Below are 20,982 nucleotides of genomic sequence, written 5' to 3'. Positions count from 1 at the left end.
GCGAGATCGTGACCTGAGCTGAAGTCGGACGCTTAACCGACTGCGCCACCCAGGCGCCCCTTTTTTTTTTTTTTTTTTAACTTTTTTTTTTTCCCAGCAAGAATCTTATTTGCAAAAAATGTTACTAAATTCAGACCTTTCTTGTAATTGTGACAATTGATTATTCACTGAGGTTTCCTATCAGAAATCTACTTCCAGGTTCTGTTCTGTGGTACTGAGCCTTACTATCTGTACCTTTGTCTTTGCCTTAATATACTTTAAACTTTTTGTTATTAGGCAAATTATCAATTAAGTAAAAATGTCACTAGCAATTTTAACCATAAGCCAAAACAGTCTTCTTTTATATAAGGAAAAAAGTCGCTTTGAGTTTTCTTCCACATTCCAGCTTCCAACCCTATGTCAAAAAGAAACTGTGAATGTAATACTTTTTTAAATTGAAAAAACTATTATGTTATCTTTAAAGGATATTTAGAAAATGCATACAAAAGAAGATAGGAAAATATAGCTCTGCTAACCAGAAATACTCACTGGTAATCTTATTGTAATCTGTTACATAGTTGTACGATTTTCACATGATTCTAGTCTAGATTACATACCACTCTATACCTTTTTCACTTAATATTACTTCACTAGCATGGTTTCCATAAGGTTGCAGTCTATATACATCCCTATAGTGTTTGTATGATATTTCATTTAATTCACTTTACCACGTGCCTTTCATTGGGTTCACTTAGTTGTTTCCAGATTATAATGATACTGCCAGAATATGCTTCTCGATAATATTTTTCATAGTTGAAATTATTTTCTTGGGGTAAATTTTTTTTAAATATGGTTAATATTTGGGAACTTTAAAAGAATGATATTTTCCTTTTATAGAGGATGTGTTTCTGCTGGAAACTGATAACCCAAGGACAACACTAGTGTATGGCATTTTTACAACATCAAGGTAATTATTAAACAATTATAGCTTATGTGTTAAACAATAAACTTCACTAAATGACAGTAATTATTACAAAACATTGTTTTCAGTTTTTAATTTTACAAAGCATTCAGGATATAACCATCCTGTTTTATTACTTTTGCCTGGTGACCAAAATATATTCAAGCTGAACTAATACTTTCAAAATGGTTTTGTACAGAGTATTTATAATGATTATATGCTATTTTTCTCAAAGAAAGGAAAATATGAATTATAATGTAGGAATAAAGTATATAAGATATTTTGTTTTAAGGAAGTAGTTTGAAGATCCATGATTCACCTAAAACTTTTGGTATTTCTACTAAAATAAGTTTTACTTCTGGAACAATCTAAAATGATGACTGGAAACTAATAAAATAGTGCACTAGTTTTCATATCCCTTATGGCAGTATTTCATATACTGGAAAATAGGTTTAATGTCTTCTAACTTCTCTGGGATGTCCAATCCTAATTTTCATATATTTCAAGACAACTTGCCATCTTCTCACCTTTTCCTAGATATATTTGTGTTTAATTATTTTACACTGAGAATGTTACTCAGAAGGCAGCACAGTACCCAAGCGATAGCAGGGCCAATGCAGAATGTAATCTGTGCCTTTTATTAGAAAACCAACCAAAAAACAAAAATTTGAAGATTTTAGCATTCTTCTTTAGCAGGGCAAGCACAGCATCATTGTAAACTGTAATGGTCCATTCAAGGAAAAATAAAATCACAAAGATATTGATTATATGTCATATTTACATTTGCCCTATAAAATATGTAAAAATATGCCCTACAGGATGAACAGTTTAACTCGTGTTCTAAAAGAGAAAGTGGTCTTGAGTTAACTCAGAAATAAGTGAACAAAGTGAAAAGAACCAAATTCTTCAGAAGAAAATTTTTGTTTCAAAAAAATATTTCTACAGTTTTTGTTTTCCCCAACACCAATAGTCTTTTGAAAAATTCATAATTGTCATTTCTGAGCAGCAGTGCTAATGATTAGTGACATATCTTGTTTTTTTCAATGAGCATCTAAGTTTTCCCTTAGGCATCTAATTTAAGAGATATATGTAAGTCAGAGAAATGTTTGTTTCAGTCAATCTGCCTTAGTGACAACAGAAATAGTTTTTAGTAAGGATCCAAACACATTCTCTGAGATTATATTGGCGTTAATGTAACGAACTTTTTTTGGACTTTACTGTTTTTGTTTTTCTTTTTTTTTTTTGTCATTAACAAGGAAAATACATAAATTATGACAACTTAGACTTCTCTGACTACTCTTTAGGATAAATGTGAGAACATTCTCACGTTAAAATAATCTTAAGAACAAGAAATACAGTTTTCTCTTAATGAGATTTATTTCTTTCACTTAAATTATGATAGATTTTATTGACAGTGACTTAGAATTCAAATTCATATTTTTGAATAAATCATGAATTTATTTTTTGTTGTTAAGATAAACTAGTTAGAAACTCTATGACTTGTCCTATATTTTGGAAACATTGAGAACTCTTCTATAACTTATTATTGTCTACTGCCTCCATGAAATGGATTAAATGTTTTAATGCTTTATGTACCAATTGCTTATTTCAAAATAGGAGAGATTTTTCAGCTTTACAGTGTGTACTGTAATGTTCAACTTTTCCATGATGAATTATCAACTCTTCATCACAAACCTTGCCATCTGTTTTTTTTTAAATTGTATTTAGAAGTTAAAAAAAATAAGAAAATGGATCTCTTTCTGTTTCTTTTTTTAGCTCAGTTTTTAAAGGATCAGCAGTGTGTGTGTATCATTTATCTGATATACAGACTGTGTTTAATGGGCCTTTTGCCCATAAAGAAGGGCCCAATCATCAGCTGATCTCCTATCAGGGTAGAATTCCGTATCCTCGCCCTGGAACTGTAAGTATCTAGGAAAATTTCTTTGTTATTTTGCTTTTTAAAAAACATATATAGGGGCGCCTGGGTGGCGCAGTCGGTTAAGCGTCCGATTTCAGCCAGGTCACGATCTCACGGTCCGTGAGTTCGAGCCCCACGTCGGGCTCTGAGCTGATGGCTCAGAGCCTGGAGCCTGTTTCCGATTCTGTGTCTCCCTCTCTCTCTGCCCCTCCCCCGTTCATGCTCTGTCTCTCTCTGTCCCAAAAATAAATAAACATTGAAAAAAAAAATTAAAAAAAAAAACATATATATATAACTTACCAGGATATGATATCATGTTGATGTTTATTAAATATAATCGAAGGGAGCCTGGGTGGCTCAGTCAGTTGAGCGTCCGACTTCAGCTCAGGTCATGATCCCACTGTTCATGGGTTCAAGCACTGAATCGGGCTCTGTGCTGACAGCTCAGAGCCTGGAGCCTGCTTCAGATTCTTTGTCTCCTCTCTCTCTGCCCCTCTCCAGCTCATGCTCTGTCTCTGCCTCTCAAAAATAAATACACACACACACATATATATGTGTGTGTATACATGTATATATATGCAATATATATGTGTAAATATATATATATATATATATATATTTACTGACTTACTGATTCACTTATTGTAATTTTTCAGGTTATGGGTTCTCAGATTTGGTATTTTACAAATATGGTATAGTATAGCACTCTCCACAAATTTTTCTAAGTACTATTGCTAATAAAATCTCTTTTAGATTTGAAGGCAACTGGATATGTTAGACATGGCAGAGATATTTTCCTAATTTTATTGTCATAAAGCCATAGTTTGGAAATTAACATTTTGGCGGCATCCTGAAAGAATTTTAATGCTTTTCACACAGCCTTTCCTAATATTAAGGAATGTTACCTATTTTAATAAAGGAATAACCATATGAGAATTAAGTTACAGATAAATCATATGTAGATCTTTCCATTGTAAGGGATATATTTAAAAATTATATGTTATATATTTCTCAAAGAAAGAAATAGTATGTATAAATAAACACGATGAAAGTGATATTCTAGTTCAGTAAAATATTTGTAAACTCTACAGTTTTGAGGTATACAGGTATATCCATGTTTTGTAATACCAGAAGTATTAAGGAGTACGTTGAAAACTAACCTTTCCAGATGCAGACAGTGCACTGACCAATTGGAATTGAACTTTCTCCAGCACTACAACGATCACAGTCCTACTATTTATTTTTCATTTGGCGCATTATAATGCTTTATTGAATTCTAGAATATTGATTAGTTTTTGTTTCTATAAAATGTCACATGGTGAAACAATCAAGAGGAATATGATTTTCAATGGACTTTCATAGGGAATATAATTTTCTTATATTTTCAGTTTCATAGTATGGTTATAATTATAAAATAAGGTGGATGTGAGTAGAGAAGAATGATTTTATGGGAAATAATCAAAAGATGTTTGTTAGAATATTATTTCCTTAAAATGTTTCTTTTTCCTTTTTCCTTACTTATGAAGTTCCCTCTGCCAATATGCTTTTAGATATTCATCCCACATAACTATTTGTTAATTGATAATTTATTTTTTGTGTTATTCTTAGAGTTTATTTGCAATGTATTATTCAGTCCTTTATTTTTTCATCATCTTAAATGTGTGGTTGATAGGAATAATTAACTTTTAATTAAAGATTATCATCATTGCTCCTTACCTGTGAAACAATTAAATTTTGAAGAGCCACACTTAATCATGGCTGGGGATGAAGTCCTATTATACAATTCACAATCTATCCCCTTTTAAATGATCTCTCTTTGATGCCCATAGCTCAACAGAAAGTGGAAAAAGTACTTAATGATTTTGTATAACACAAGGAAAATATCAACAGATGTATCAATCTCAGGGTATCTCAACTTGAGGTGGGTTGGGTAAGGAGCAAAGATTATACAACAGAAGGGGGAGCTGAACCACTTTCAAATTCCATTATAACTCATGGCTCTCGTTATTTCATTCAGTGCCCTTCATTCATTTCCAGGGGACTCACTGATAACCTATTCAGACATAAATGTTAGTTTTGAGGATTACTTGCTATTTGAAGTTGACCAAGTCGTTGCTTCATCTTAATACAGAAAATTAACGGGAGGTTGTGATAGAATATGCTTCCATTAATTATTCTTTTTTGCAACACACATGTGGGATTAGTCAAGGAACGGGTGGTTTGTGAACTCAAAAAATTCTACTTTCCTCCGAGTATATCCTTAAGAGACATTTCTCAGATAAACCAATAAGATTGATAAAAGAGAGCCATGCTAATTGAATCAGGTCTGAGGCCCCAGAGCCTCAATGAGTTTGGGTCGGAGCTACTCTATATCCAGTTTACAGAACAGATTTTGTACACCTTGCCTCGTCTCAAGTAGGGATTCCCAGTAGTAACTTGAGATTAGCATGGTGAGAGTAGTTACAGTATGGAAATTGATGACTATTACAAGTGAGGGTTTTGTTTTGTTTTTCCTGAAGAAAAGCCACCTCTGTTCCCAACCCTTGTCAGACTTCACCGGAATGGCAGCTCAAAAGGACTCTCAGGAATCATAGTGAGAACACCATTCATGTTGAATAGCGATTATTCTACATAAAATGTGGGAATAGATAAACCCTTTTATTGAAACAAAGTAAGCCAATGCTAAATTAGAAAATTCTGCTAACAGTCCCACTTTTCACTCTTTCCAAGCTGCTAAGAATAAGCATGTTTTTTCTGTTGTAAAGCAGTGTGGTATAAGCCAGGGCTTAGTAACACACATCTGGAGCTGACTCCGTGAAATAAAGGGAGTAGTCGGTACTTGAGACATATTTCTATAATGTGGTTTCTTACATCTGGTGTTGAGACCAGAGCAGCTCCCTTAAATAAAAAAATTGTCAGATGAGTGATCCTTAGGGAGTAAAAGAGGCAGGGTGGAGGAAGACCTCTGGAACTCCTTCTGGAAAAGCAAACCTCCCAGATTTAGTCCCTCCACCCTTCACTGAACAACACACCATGAAGTCTCAGCTGTGTGACTCAGAGTGGCCAGTGTCTGTCTCTTCCCTGGGCTTCCAGGGTTTAATATCCCACTGATGTAGCCAGAAGACCTACAGCCAAGTGACCCAAAGCATTCCCTCTTCTCTCGGGTTAAAAATGTTGCTTCTGAAGACCTCCCAATGAAGAATCAACTGTCATTGCTGTATTTAATTATCCTACACAGTAGTTCAGTTGCCAGGTCAACCTCATAAATACATGACTGAATTCTTAAAGAAATGACAGGGGCAGAAATTGTATACCCTCATTCTAATGTTCCTTGTAGGTGATTCTTTTAAAGCAGGGTGGATAGCTATGTTAGCAAACTGCCCCAACTAGCAAGCACAAGTCAGTGGGAAGAATCCTGCCAATTGTGTCATAATGTTTTTCCATAAGTGATTCAAGTTTGTGGAAGAAACAAGACACCTTTGGTATGTTGCAAAGGGCAGCCAAAGACTGCAGATTCTCTCTGTGGCTGAGCTAACATATTACATTATTCTGTTGCAACGTGTATAAAGCTTCTGTAGAAAATTGTTTTTGCTTATACTATCTTGTTAAGCAGAACCTAATAAAAGTGTTCTGTTTTAATATCTGTTTATAAGTGGACCAGAACCATCTGCTTTAATCATTATGCTTTACAGGTCTGGTACCTGGTGCAGCAAAAGAACACAGAAACTTCATGAGCCACCTACTTAGTGTTGGCAAGAAAAAAGAACTTTATTGCTGGCACTTGTGTTGATTCCATGCATCTTTTCATGGTTCTTACATTAGAAATACTTCTATTCTTCAAGGATGTTTAAAACACTGTGAAGAAAGTTTACAATAAAATAAAATACATAAGGCATATAGACATGAAAAATTCATTATATGTTGTTTCATATCATTATTCAAGACACATGAATAAAATAGACAATAAATATTATTGAAGTCCAGAGGACAGAAATACTGCCATGGGACAGCCTTCTCTAGAGAAGGCATATAAACAATAAGAGACTGAGCTGGCCCTGAAGGCAGTTGGATTTGGATAATTTGGGTTAGGAAGGAAGGATGTTTCAGCTTACATTATAAGGCAAAGATAGAAATTAATAAGTCCTTCTAGAAGCTCTGTATGAGCTAATAGGACTGGAGCAGAGCAGTCTTGTCGGCAATGGAGGATAAATGCAAATAGAATGAGGACCAACTGGTGCATAAAAGTACAAGTCTTCAACTATGTAATTCTTTAGGCTTCAAATAAAGGGCCTAGACTACCAAGGGTTTCAGCAAGGGGATCACTTTCTCTCAGAATACAAGTTTCAGAGATCAATGCCAGAAACTAACCCAGATTCTGGAATGCCAAATGTCCATGTATTTATCCATATATCACTCATCTTTCAAGTGTTAGGTCAAGTTCCTCTTGACCATGTCAGTCTCTCCTTCTCTGGCTAGTTTTGCTTTTATTTTCCAGTCTTTAATCTCAACTCCTACCTCCTTCTTCTACTTTGTGCTCTATGACCCAGCAGTGCCTCAGGAATTATAGTTCCTTAAATATTCCAACATTTTTATCCTATCTTTAAACCTTTCACCAACCCTGAAACCCTTAAGTTCTCTAGTATTCTGAATTCATTTAAAAAATATTTGCTCTTAAACATATATGACAGCTGATCACAAACCAACATTTGTTATTTATTTTGTTTGTCTTAAATTATTATTATAAGACTTAATTGTTATTTTGCTTTGAATATACCCATCTTCCTTACTAGAATACTTCTTTCTTTTTTTTTTTTTTAATTTTTTTTCAACGTTTTTTTATTTATTTTTGGGACAGAGAGAGACAGAGCATGAACGGGGGAGGGGCAGAGAGAGAGGGAGACACAGAATCTGAAACAGGCTCCAGGCTCCGAGCCATCAGCCCAGAGCCTGACGTGGGGCTCGAACTCACGGACCGTGAGATCGTGACCTGGCTGAAGTCGGACGCTTAACCGACTGCGCCACCCAGGCGCCCCTAGAATACTTCTTTCTAGAAGATAATGGTAGCTTCTTATTCTTATGTCTCCTACTGGGCACATCAAAATGCTTTTTGAATAAAAAGTGAATAAAATCAGTCGGTTAAGTGTTGGACTCTTGATTTTGGCTCAGGTCATGATCTCTCAGTTCATGAGATTGAGCCCCATGTTGGGCTCCATGCCTATAGTGCAGAACCTGCTTGGGATTCCCTCTCTCCCTCTCCGTTTATGCCCCTCCCCCCCCCCAAATTAAAAATTTAAGGAATGTGTTCAAAGAATGGATATTCTATTCAATATATTAATATTGAAAACTAGGATCATGGGTGTGCTTTGTGAGGAGCATCAGAGGATGGAAGACATCAAGAATACCTAAAAATAGGAAGCAAATTAGGTGAGGATTACAATTGCTGATACGTCCTTAACATGGCATTGTTATTGTTCCCAGCATTTCACCCAGCACTTTAGTAATCAAAATACTTAAAATGTCTTTACTCAAAAAAGGAGTGCCTGTCACTGCTTGATAAACAGAATGCTAGAACTGGAGAAAAACAACTTGAAGTTTAACCCAAACTACTTAACGAAAATTTGCAGAGCTAAATCAGCTTTCTAAAGAGGGGGACACCAGCCTCATTTGTGGACAGAGGCTTTGTTTTATGGTAGTACGTGGATGTTATATTTATCTTGAGATTTTAGTACATATGCTTTCTCATATCACAAAGCAAGGGATAAGTTAGTTGCATCTTATTTGTATTTGGTAATGTTACACTGAGCAAACTTGCAAGTCCAGATACAGAATCTGCAAAGGGTCATCCATTTTTGTTCTTGTCACCATTGTTCTCACTCACCCTGTGTCTTATCTGTAAAGTTTGTGCCATGAATCAATGAAAAAATTAATTATTGTCAAAAAGAATTCTTTGGTAATTTCGAAAATAAAAGTCTACCAGGAAACACTTGTTTCTAAGCAAGAAGTTCATTGTGACTATAAAACAAAAGTCCCAGATAGGGGACATTTGAATGAATATAAAATAACTGATTAGAGTTGTGAGTTGATTTATTTGGGTTACTACAGTTTTGAGCACCTGAAACATAATTTTAACCGAATTTCAATCAAGTAAGGCCAAGAAACCAGACACTTCTAATTTAATCACCTTATCACACATGAAAATTGTTAACTGGAAATTATATAAATTGCTCAGTTATATATGCTAACTTTGGATCTTTCTGGAACCTACAAATGAGAATGTTTGCAAATATTTGAAGAGACATCTCAGCTTAGCAAACCATAATTAGTGGTGTTTTATGAGGAACTGGAACTATTTGAATTGCCCGTGCATTTGGTCTTTCCATTTTTTCATTCAGTGAGCAATGTATTTCCCTTTTTCCACTTTGTGTGTGGAATGAGGGTAGAAAACACCCATAATTCTACGCTTTTCAGAAGTATGGAACATATGCATCAGTTTAGAATACCCTCAAATGAAATTCTTTGTCCTCATTTGGTCTTTTTTGTGGGCAATTTATAAACATGTATATTTAAATATAATGCTTTTTCCTAAAAGAAAAGCACATGAGCCCTGGATGAAAGTCTACTTAATGGGATTATGAACGGGGAGGCTTAGTTTTATTATTTGCCTCATTATCTCTCCTTACTGAAGTCATTTAATTGCTCCTTGTGCCTTTCTATAAAAAAAGAGCTGTATTTACTGGTCCTGTAAAAAGTTCTAGTAATGTTAACTGGTCAAAGTGAGTCAAAAAATTGCATTCAGTATGATAGAGTCTAAATGAGTGAAGCAACATTATAATTTGCTGAGAGTTATTTGCAAATGTGAGTCTGCCCAAGGATGCTGGTCCAGAGGCACTAACGTTGTGGGAAAGTTGTTGCAAGGGTTTAACCTAGAGATCACCATGTTTTGGGAGACCCCTAAAGTTATTTTTTCTCTTTTTATATTGAATTAACATTAAAATTTTGGCAGATTTCACATAAAATTCCACATTTCTATCTTCTGTTGAAATCTGGCCACACCAGGATGTATTCCTGCATAGGAGCAATCAGCTAGAAATGAGTGTTCATTGCCACTCTTGAAAAGGTATAACTTGGGGCACCTGGGTGGCTCGGTCAGTTAAGCCTCCGACTTCGGCTCAGGTCATGATCTCACAGTCTGTGAGTTCGAGCCCTGCGTCGAGCTCTGTGCCGACAGCTCAGAGCCTGGAACCCACTTCCGATTCTGTGTCTCCCCTCTCTGTGCCCCTCCCCTGCTCATGCTCTGTCTCTCTCTGTCCCAAAAATAAATAAAAACATTAAATAAAAAAAATTTTTAAAAAAGAAAAGGTATAACTTTCCAGTATGTTACTGACCTATTCCATCCTACTGTTTGCCATAGATTTGCTATTGATCAGAAAGTTTGCTGTGTTGATTTCTTTTTACCTTGTACCTCTCTAAAGGGAATAAATGAAAACTAGAAAAGAAATGGTCTTTTTCAAGAAAATGTGACTAAATATTTTTTTGTTTCTAAAAGTAGAAATATTGACAGGTATTTATTTAATAGGGTTACGCAAATAATGTTTGTATGTGTTAAAGATTATACCAACAGCTTTGCTTGTATAACTTAACACTTGGATCCTTTTAGTGGATAAGTTTGAGTTCCAAGCTTCAGAAGCTCCCAGCCCGCCCCTGAGCTTGGCCTCAGATACCCTATAAATGGAATCTTCTCCCCAGAAGCCCTTGTCATGCGCTCTTTCCAGAACTGCTAAAGCTGTCCAGCAGTCCCTTTTCAGTTATTATTGCTGTCTAGCTGCCTCTTTGACCTTGATGCTCTGAATCTTTCCTCTCCTGGCCAGAACTGAAGCTCTTGTTTCATACAGCCCCTGCACCAAAATTGAATGCCAGATGTAATAGAGTAATTCTCTCAATAAACTGCTCTTTGTTGAATATCTACTCTTTATCAGCTGTGTTGTAGCTCTGAGAGTGAAACGATGAACAAAATATACCCAGTTCAGGTCAATACATACCTTACATTCCAGAGGGAGAAACAAACAATAGACATACAAACAACAAATATATAATATACAGTTAGGTAAGTAGAGCTGTGAAGAAAAATAAAGCTGGTTAAGGAGATAGAAAGTAGAGATGGAGATGGGGAACTATTTTTATATGTGTTACCTTTAAAGAAGTAACTTTTGAACTGAGAACTGAATGAGGTTCAGAATGGAGTTATAGGGAGAAGAGCGTTCCAAATGGGTATAGCCAGTGTCAAAGTTCTGGAGCGGGAGCGTGCTTGAGACTGAAGAAGAGCAAGAGGTACTTTGGGAATGGTAGATAAAAGTCAGACATATAGGAGCTTAGAGACCATGCTAAGGGATTGGAATTTTATTCAAAGATTAATGGAAGTCATAGCAATCTTTTCTAGAAGGGAGTTATCAGTTCTCATTTTCCACATCCAATCCAAGTTCTGACTTCAGAGATCCCTCTCTGGGGAGGAAAGAATCATATGGAATAAAACTCTTGTATTGAATTCAATTCTGATTGAATCTGATAATGATAACCTATTTTAGCCAATGATAGTACTAGATTATATCCACAAGTGTGCCCCCCCCCACCCCTAACAACACTGTCACTGGCAAGAATAGGAATAGAAAAGTGACAGATGGGAAGGGTAAAAAGTTATGTATAAAACGGCATCAACTGCTCTCCAAAAACAAATGGAGTAGGATAAGTGGACTTAGCCTTGTTCAAGTGGTCAAATTGTACACTTTTTTAATTCATTGTCTATAGATAGTTGTATATATAGTCATGTTGTTTTCTCCTCAATGAGTAGCAAATATGATGGTTCATCTTACAGTTTTTTGACTTTACAATGATCCAGAAACAATACAAATTCAGCAGAAGCTGTAATTTGAATACTTAATTTTGATCTTTTCCCAGGCTAGTGATTTCTCCTCTCTGGATGCTGGGTAGAGCAGCGAGCCGCAACCCCCAATCTTGTGATCACAAAGGTCAACAACCCATAAACTTACAGCCATTCTGTGTTTCACTCTTAGTTCAGTCAAAAAATTACATGAGCTATTCAACACTTTAGTATAAACAAGCTTTGTGTTACATGATTTTCTCTAATTGTAGGGTAATGTATGTGTTCTGAGCACGTTTAAGGTGAGCTCAGCTAAGCTATGATGTTTGGTAGGTTAAGTGTATCAAATGCATTTTTAAATTACAGTATTTTCAATTTATGATGGGTTTATCAGAATTTAAACCCATAATTGTAAGTCAAGGAGGATCTGTGCTTACAACAACTTGAGCTTCTAAATATTTTGAAAAGTGGAGGTCTTTTGGTTATTACTAAAAGGAAGTAACTATTTACTAATTTGGTTCTTTTTAAAATATTTTATTAGTGCCCAGGAGGAGCATTTACGCCCAATATGCGGACCACTAAGGAGTTCCCAGATGACGTTGTCACTTTTATTCGGAACCATCCTCTCATGTACAATTCTATCTACCCAATCCACAGAAGACCTCTGATTGTTCGTATAGGCACTGACTATAAGTACACAAAGATAGCTGTGGATCGAGTGAATGCTGCTGATGGTAGATACCACGTCCTGTTTCTCGGAACAGGTAAGTATTTGAGCTCAAACTATACTTTAATGTGTAGTCAAAGAGCATAATAGGTCAGGACCATAATATTGGAATCAGAGAGACTCCAATGGTATTTCTGTCTGATTCTCACTGAGGTATTTAATGTCTCAATGCCTGTTACCACATCTGTAAAACGGAGTTAATAAAACAAATTACTGTATAGGGTTATTATGAATAACTAGTGGAATAATATGTGTAAAGCACCTAGAAGAGTCCCTGGCACATACTATAGTGAAATATAATAATTATGAACTGAATGAAAGTATGGGAAGACTTTTAACCATGGGTTAGTGTTTCTCTCAACTGAACCAAATTCTGCAACTTTAAAAAATTTTTTTAAATGTATTTATTTTGAGAGAGAGAGAGAGAGAGAGAGCACAACTGGAGGAGGAGAAGAAAGAGAGAGAGAGAGAGAGAGAGTCCCAAGCAGGCTCCACACTACCAGTGCAGAGCCCATTGGGGGACTCGAACCCATGAACTGCAAGACCACAACCTGGGCCAAAGTCAGATGCTTAACCAGCAGAGCCACCCAGGTGCCCCTGCAACTTTTTAATAAATACACGGAGTCATTTTCCAGTGATAATGATAATGGTAGATGGTTCTAGATAACATTTAAAAGTGAATTTAATAACAAATAAAGATAGTTTTTTTTAAATGGTAGTATTTTAATATGTATTTTAATGGTAGTATTTTAATACATTCACAATTGTAGTTTGCCAATTTACTTTAATTGACTAGTTGAGTGAAAAATACTCTTGTTTGTAGACCTACACGAATGTGGAATGGCTGACCTTGTAGCAGGAGTTCTCAAAATGTGGTCCGCAGACCAACAAAATCAGTATAACCCAAGAACTTGTTAGAAATACAGTTTCAGGCTCTAGTCCAAGAACTCTAGGGATAAGACCCAGCGTCTGTGTTTTAACAAGCCCTCCAGGTAACTTGATATACACTAAACTTTGAGAACCACTACTCTAGAGAAAAAAACTAGTTTGACAGGCAGTAATTAACATCTTTCAAACATTCCTGACTACCTTGCAGGAAGTGATGAAATCTCTTTACCTACAATATCAGAGCTACTTCATGAAATTAGGTAATTTCTCTACTAGTTTCAGAAATAGATCTCAAATGTGTCTGTAAACCTGATTTATAAGATGTGCTGTGGTGCGGGGGTGCCTGGGTAGCTCAGTCTGTTAAGTATACAACTGTTGATTTTAGCTCAGGTCATGACTCATGGTTTGTCAATTTAAGCCCTGTGTCAGACTCTGTGCTGACAGCATGGAGTCTGCTTGGGATTCTCTGTCTCTCCCTTTTTCTCTGCCCCCCCTCTGCTCTCTTTCTCTCTCTTTCTCAAAAATAAATAACTAAGCATTTTTTTAAAAAAAACAGATATGCAGTTGTGCAATATGTATTCTGAGCTTTCAGGCTTCAATCAGTTTAAGATGTGGATATTTTTTCTTGGCTAAATAATACTTTCAAAGTGTGCCTTTCTTATGAAGTTCTTATTTTGTTCTTACACTTAATACCCAGATCTGAATCTTTTAGTCTCATGTAATTTCAGTTTGTATTGGTCTGAGGGCAAGAATCTGCTGACATGTACTATTTGGCATCCTGCTTCACACCTGGACGTATCTGTGTTTTTACTGATCCTCGCTTTGCTTGCCCTGAGAAATAATCCTTCCTTCCCAGAAGAATCATTCTTCAGTGTTCTCAATTTTATCCTTTCCTGCTATCTCCAGGACCTTTCTTTATCACTTATTTTCTTATTCGCTTTATTTGTTCATTTCATTCTCTACTATATCTTTGGCTTGGAAACCTTACACCAGGATACAAAACTAGACAACACCTCCACCTGTTGCCATCCCTGCTGTTCTGCCGATTTTGCCGAGGTGTTCAGTGTCCTCATAAGAAAATCCAATGACCTTAAACCAATGAAGTGCTTCCCTTTTCTCTTCGCATCACGTGGTATTGCAGAATCTCTCTTTACCTGCTGCTTCGGCCACAAGTAATATACCTCCCCTCTTTCCCTGGCAGTTCTGTTTCCTTCATTAGCCTAGCTTCCTCCAGCTGGTGAGCATAGGTATTCCCGAAGGCTCTGTCCACAGTCCTCTTCTTTTTACATATTCTTTGGCAATCTCATTTATTCATGTGCTTTTAATTTTCCATTATGTACAAACAAATCCCAAATGTATATCTCTAGTCATTGCCATTTCCAGAGCTCAATATTTGCATTTACATCTTTTTTTAAAATTTTTTTTAATGTTTTATTTATTTTTGAGACAGAGAGAGACAGAGCATTAACGGGGGAGGGTCAGAGAGAGAGGGAGACACAGAATCTGAAGCAGGCTCCAGGCTCTGAGCTGTCAGCACAGAGCCCGAAGTGGGGCTCGAACTCACGGACTATGAGATCATGACCTGAGCCGAAGTCGGACGCTTAACCTACTGAGCCACCCAGGCACCCCATCTTATTTTTTTTTGTATTTTATTTTATTATTATATTTTAATTTTTTTTAAGTCTTTAATTCCAGTTAGTTAACATGCAGTGTTAAAGTTTCAGGTGTACAATATAGGGATTCAGCACCTCCATTCATCACCCTGTGCTCATCACAGCAAGTACACTCATTAAGCCCCATCACCTATTTCACCCATCCCCTCGCTCACCTCCCCTCTGGTAACCATAAGATTGTTTTCTATAATTAAAATTCTGTTTCTTGCTTTGACTCTGTCTCTAGTTTTCTTTGCTTTTTTTGTTTTGTTTCTTAAAGTCCACATATGAGTGAAGTCATATGGTATTCATCTTTCTCAGTCTGACTTATTTTGTTTAGCATTATACTCTCTAGCTCCACATTGTTGCAAATAGCAAAGTGTCATTCTTTTTTATAGCTGAGTAATATTCCAGTGTGTGTGTGTGTGTGTGTGTGTGTGTGTGTATCCAAATCCATTCATCACTTGATAGACACTTGGGCTGCTTCCATATCTTGGCTATTGCAAATAATGCTGCTATAAACATAGGGGTGCATGTATCTTTTTGAATTAATGTTTTTGTATTCTTTAGGTAAATATCCTGTAGTGCAATTGCTGGCTCATAGGGTAGTTCTATTTTCAAATTTTTGAGGAAACTCCACACCGTTTTCTGCCAGTTTACATTCTCACCAATAGTGCATCGCATGTTCCTTTATTTCCACATCCCCACCAACACCTGTGTTGTTGATTTACATCTTACTTTTAGAGAACACAGATTGTATAACTCCTTAACATTTCAAACATCATGCTTCAAACTCAACTTATCCACTCCTAAGACTCTCAAACTCTCAGACTCTTAATCAAGTCTCCCATATTTGTATTCTTACCACACATTCCTTTCAAGGTTCTGTTTGTCCTTGATATGTAATCTCTCTAGGCATATCACAGTGCCTGGTAAGCTCAATAAATATTTGTCAAGATGAATTGAATATCATGACTATATACATTGCTACTCATATAATGAAGTGAATTCATAACTATTTGCAAAAGTTATTCTTCATTTGCATATAAGCTGTGTTCTCCAAAGATGTAACCTCCATGTGGAGGACTTTGAAGAGTTGCTTTTAGCCTTGGCTCAATCATCTAACATGGAGTTTGCATTTAAAAAAAAAAATCCTGAGTGAAGTGGTAAATTTTAGAGTCCTTCTTCTCCCTAATATCTTATATCACTCATAAAAAATGTTTTCTTTTTTTTTTCTTTTGGAACTTGTGTTAAAAGTGGACTCTGATGTCACAGTTGGGTTGTTTTCTCATGAAAGTCTGCATAAAATATGTAGATTTAATGGATGGAATTTTCAAGTCTTTATAAACTGTGTAGCAGTTTATTCAGATAGAAGGCAGTAAAAAACATACTTTTGCACAAATTCTTTGGCTTTCCTTACTACATAAGTATCTGGCACTTTTACATAGACTTTTTATGTCGGTGTTTAAACATTTGTGTCATTTTGAAAAACAGTGTTTAGGGATATGTTTTTAATTGTACTGAGACGCTTCCCTAATGATTCCTTACGAAGCCACAAGAGTCTCTGAAAGACTCTCCTCCAACAGGAGAGTACATGCTATGACAGTACCTCTGCGGACAGCATCTTTCTGAAGAGATGATAACTCACTTAACCATTGGATCTTGTCCCCATGGTCCTATCAATCTGCACTGTAATTTAGAAGCAGTGATTCCAATTTACCTGAAACTCTAACAGCCAGTATATTGGTATAGAAATATTTGTTGCCCAGGTAGTTTTTGGATCGCTGGCAAAACTTCTTCAAAAGAGGCCTCAGTGCTTGTTTGCTACTAAAAGTGAACAGAATAACCTTTTCTGAAATGGAATTTGGGAGAATTACAGGTCACTGCTCCCAAGGATTTCTTACCTTGTGTATCTAAATATCTTAGGAAGGAGATAAGATGTCATGGTGTTGCCAAATCCCTAATTACCAGAGAGCTTTTCAGCTGTTATAAGTAAATAATAATGTTGCAAATACTGCCAGAGGCAAGCTTCTCTCGTGGCTTCGTTTTCTCTTTACCGTTATGGAAAATTCAGAGGAATTCAATGAAGACATTAGCTGTCAAAGAAGATGCCATTAAAAAAAAAAAACTTTAAACTTACATGACAGTTAATTGGAATGAAAATAGGATATTATGTAACTATATTCACTTTGAATATTGTGAATGATTTTGTAACTCCCAGAATCTCCATGGTAGTTATGTGGGTCCAATACCTGGTAAGAGTTACAATTAGCCCCTTATAGTGTACTATACTGGCTGAGTTTGAGAGGCTGATAATCTTACTCTCCACTCACCTGGAACTACTTCATTATATTTTGTGGATTGTCAGATTCAAAGACAGACAGACAGACAGATAAAATAATAACTGAAAGAAAGAGAGGGAGGGAGACAAAAAGAGAAGGAAGGAAGGAAGGAAGGAAGGAAGGAAGGAAGGAAGGAAGGGAGAGAGGGAGAGAAGGAAGGAAGAAAAGGAAGAAAGGAAGGAAGGAAGGAAGGGAGGGAGGGAGGGAGGGAGGGGTGGAGGGAGAGAGGGAGGGAGGGAAGAAGGAAGGGGGGGGAGAGAGGGAGGGAAGGAAGGAAGGAAGGAAGGAAGGAAGGAAGGAAGGAAGGAGGGAAGGAAGGGAAGGAGGGAGGGAGGGGGAGGGAGAAAGAAGAAAGAAAGAAAGAAAGAAAGAAAGAAAGAAAGAAAGAAAGAAAGAAAGAAAAAGAATTTGAGCTTTGTCTACTCATCTTTTATTTCTTACAGTTTGCATTGTCAATGTCTAGTCTAGGGTTCAGCAAACTACAACCTACACCAAATCTGACCCACTGCATGTATGGTACATAAGCTAAGAATGTTGTTTTACATTTTTAAATGTTTGAAACAAAATAAGAAGAATATTTCATGGGCACTGAAAATGACAAAATTTGTCACGTACATGAATAAAGTTTTATTAGAATACAGCCACAGTCATTCCTTTACATTTTGTCTGTGGCTGCTTTTGTGCTACAATGGCAGAGTTGAGTAGTTGCCACAGAGACTGTTTAGCTCACAGAGCCTAAAATATTTGTTATTTGGCCTTTTAGAGAACAAGTTTGTTGACCTTGTTTTGTCTGATAGTTGGATAATTTTAGAAAAATTAAGACTTCTTAAAGGAGCTATTTTCTAATATGTAGATATAATACAGGAATTCATAATGTTGCCCAAAATAAATATTTCTCCTTTTATCTTGAGTAAAAAATATGCTGCTGTTCTATTAAAACTTAAACTAGAAACTAAGTTTCCTTTTGTTCCCATTCATTCCTGCTGCTACTCCTCTAAAAAAGATCTCATGTTGAAAAAAATGTATCTTAAAATCACGTTTTGTTTTATTTGGTGGTATTTGTTGGTGTTTTGTAGCATCTTTGTTTTGTTCTGGTTTGTTGTTTTGTTTTGTTTTGTTTTGTGCTCTGTATTAGTTCTTAGTATTAGTGATGTGGGTATTTTTATGATCTTTACCCGCTCCCAACCCCCCCACCCCCGCCACCCCCGCCACCTTTTCCTTAATCTTTAAGAAAGGCTGTAAAACAGCCGGCAAGGGCTCTCATAGGATTAACATTTCTATTTTAACTTTGCCACCTACTGCTTACATCCAGGCCATTTGTTCAAAGCTGACTATATTGCACAAGTGAAGACATTTTTGCCTGTTTTCTTTTTGGAGTTATGAAAATATCTAAATGTCTGGGTCAAGTTCAGATACGTTCGATCAAATTTGTATTTTTAGCACTATATATGAATCAGAATGACATGTGGTTTCTGATGAAAGCACAATAGTTTCTTGTGAATGGATGTTAGTAGTTTAGGATGATTTAATGCCATTATGATTTTTAAATGTAAGGTCGATACATGTGGTGTGCCGCCAAAATTCTTATATACTGTGTACTGTTTCATGCTTCTTATTAGCTTCCGTTTCACTGGATGAGTACTAAGTTGGAATGTTGGCTCCAGCAAGTCCTTTGAAAGCGTGGAGTTTTGAAGTGCGTGCCACATATGTGACTAAAGTCTTAATACGTTTGGCTTGCAGCATTACAGGATAACTACCTTCATAGGAATGAACCGGTTTTGGCAGTCCTGTCTCTTGGAATGGCACACTTAATGAACCACAGAGCCAGACATTTTGATTTTTAAAGAACTCCCTAAAATACTCCATGTAAAATTTGATAGCTAGAGCTGTGCTTTTGAGCTCAGAAAAGACTCCCATCAGTTGGAAGCTGGGCACGAATGTCACTCTGAGGATAATGTCTAGACTTCCCTTTTGCTTAGGAGTGAGGAACAAATCCCTTTATAAGTCACTGGATTTTAATAACATTGTGGTTCACTGCTTTCCAAAGCAGAACCTGGAAACTTCTGAGAATTTACCAAGGATTCTACTGGGATTTTCACAGCAGGAAAAACTAATGGAACACAGTGGAATGATGGCTGAATTGACAGGAGAAGATGATAAATCGCGGTGTGATGATTGCTTGATCATGTAGAAGAGTAGCAAAAAGGGAATATGTAAGGAGAGGGAGGAAAAAAAGGAAGGTAGCCCATACAGTGATTGCTAATCCAGAAATAAATGTTCTCATTTAAATGATGCCTCCAAAAGACAGCTTCTTGAAAACATATATGGCTAATTGCTGAAAAACTTTTATTGCAAAAACCAGAATTTTGTTTTTCTTCAAGACACTCTTCAAGATATATTTTTTTAAGACAGCATACAATCTCACATAGTGATTATATAAATTTTAGTGTTCTTAATTTTCCTGAATAACCCATTTATTTATTTAGTGTTCCACTTATTATGCAAATAAGTATACTTTTTTCTGAAATCTTTTATTACTGTTATAATGATGCTAATTAAATTTATTCATAATACATACCTTTTGTTTAGAATCTCATCCAACCCTTATCACTACTCTGTGAGAAAATGTGAGAATGCAGACGCCATGGGGGGCAAGGATATTTGTCTGATTTATTCATTGTTGTATCTTCAGTACTTAGAATAGTGCATCACTCAAAGTTGCCCCTCAATAGATATAAATGAATGAATGAATGAATGAATGAGCTGTACTTATCCTCCATCATGTTTGGATGGAAGCTCAGGTGAGTTAACATCACATAGATATTTGGTATATGATACAACTAAAATTTAAACTCTTGCTGGCTGATTTCATATCCTGAGCATTTATTCTCTTCAAGTTACTACCTCGTTTGCCAACACCATTTTATATTATTTATGTTTTACTTATGAAGTTCAGGTAATTTAACTTATTCTTTCTCATTTTACAATGAATTTAATATTTCATCCACAAATGTCAAGATGATACTATTCATGAGCTGACATGTAGCATTAGCATCAGCATTGTTTTGTTTGAGCACATCACTCACTTTTGCCTATCCACATATTGTCACCGAGTCTTACATGTGAACAAGACACATCTTAAGAGGTGACAGAAGACTTGGAACAGACCGGAATTGTGTGTGAATTAACTCAGCTGGAATTTAAACTGTGAATCTGAATCACTTCTTGGCCTTTTGGCTAAGATCAAGCGTAAACTGTGAATCTGATATATTTTTATGTAAGTAACCATATATTTAAGAATGAAGGAGGTTATATTTTGGGGGGGGGAGAGGAGAGGTTGCAAAAATGGAGTAGGTCTTCACCTTAATTTTTGATGTATCACTAAAATCTTTGTTCATTTCAATTTTTTTAAGTGGGGCTTATATCTGTCTTCAGTATGTCTTACATACTCACCAAAACACATGTAGATCTCTTTGGCATGCTTCTGTTACTTAATTAAAATGGGTTGTGCATACTCAATTGATATATTTGGAGAATTTCAGAATATCACACACAGAGACAGTGTCTCTCAGCAGGAAAGATGCTGATGGTTTGCTCTGTAACATTGACTCTTTTACCATTTAGTCACTGATGTTCTCCT

General features: G+C 36.1%; 1 protein-coding gene across 1 annotated transcript in view; it reads left to right on the top strand.

Moving 5' to 3' along the window:
* The window catches only part of SEMA3C (semaphorin 3C), a 178,791-nt gene that overhangs the window by 115,298 nt on the left and 42,511 nt on the right, over positions 1–20,982 (top strand). The window contains exons 10-12 of the mRNA XM_043588705.1: positions 877–946; positions 2,717–2,861; positions 12,275–12,497. Of these exons, the coding sequence (XP_043444640.1) occupies positions 877–946; positions 2,717–2,861; positions 12,275–12,497 (438 nt within the window). The remainder of the gene's footprint in view (positions 1–876; positions 947–2,716; positions 2,862–12,274; positions 12,498–20,982) is intronic.

The sequence above is a fragment of the Prionailurus bengalensis genome, chromosome A2, assembly GCF_016509475.1.
Source record: "Prionailurus bengalensis isolate Pbe53 chromosome A2, Fcat_Pben_1.1_paternal_pri, whole genome shotgun sequence".
Taxonomy (NCBI): Eukaryota; Metazoa; Chordata; class Mammalia; order Carnivora; family Felidae; genus Prionailurus; species Prionailurus bengalensis.
Note: the sequence above shows the minus strand (reverse complement) of the source record. Positions and strands in the feature narration are given on the sequence as shown.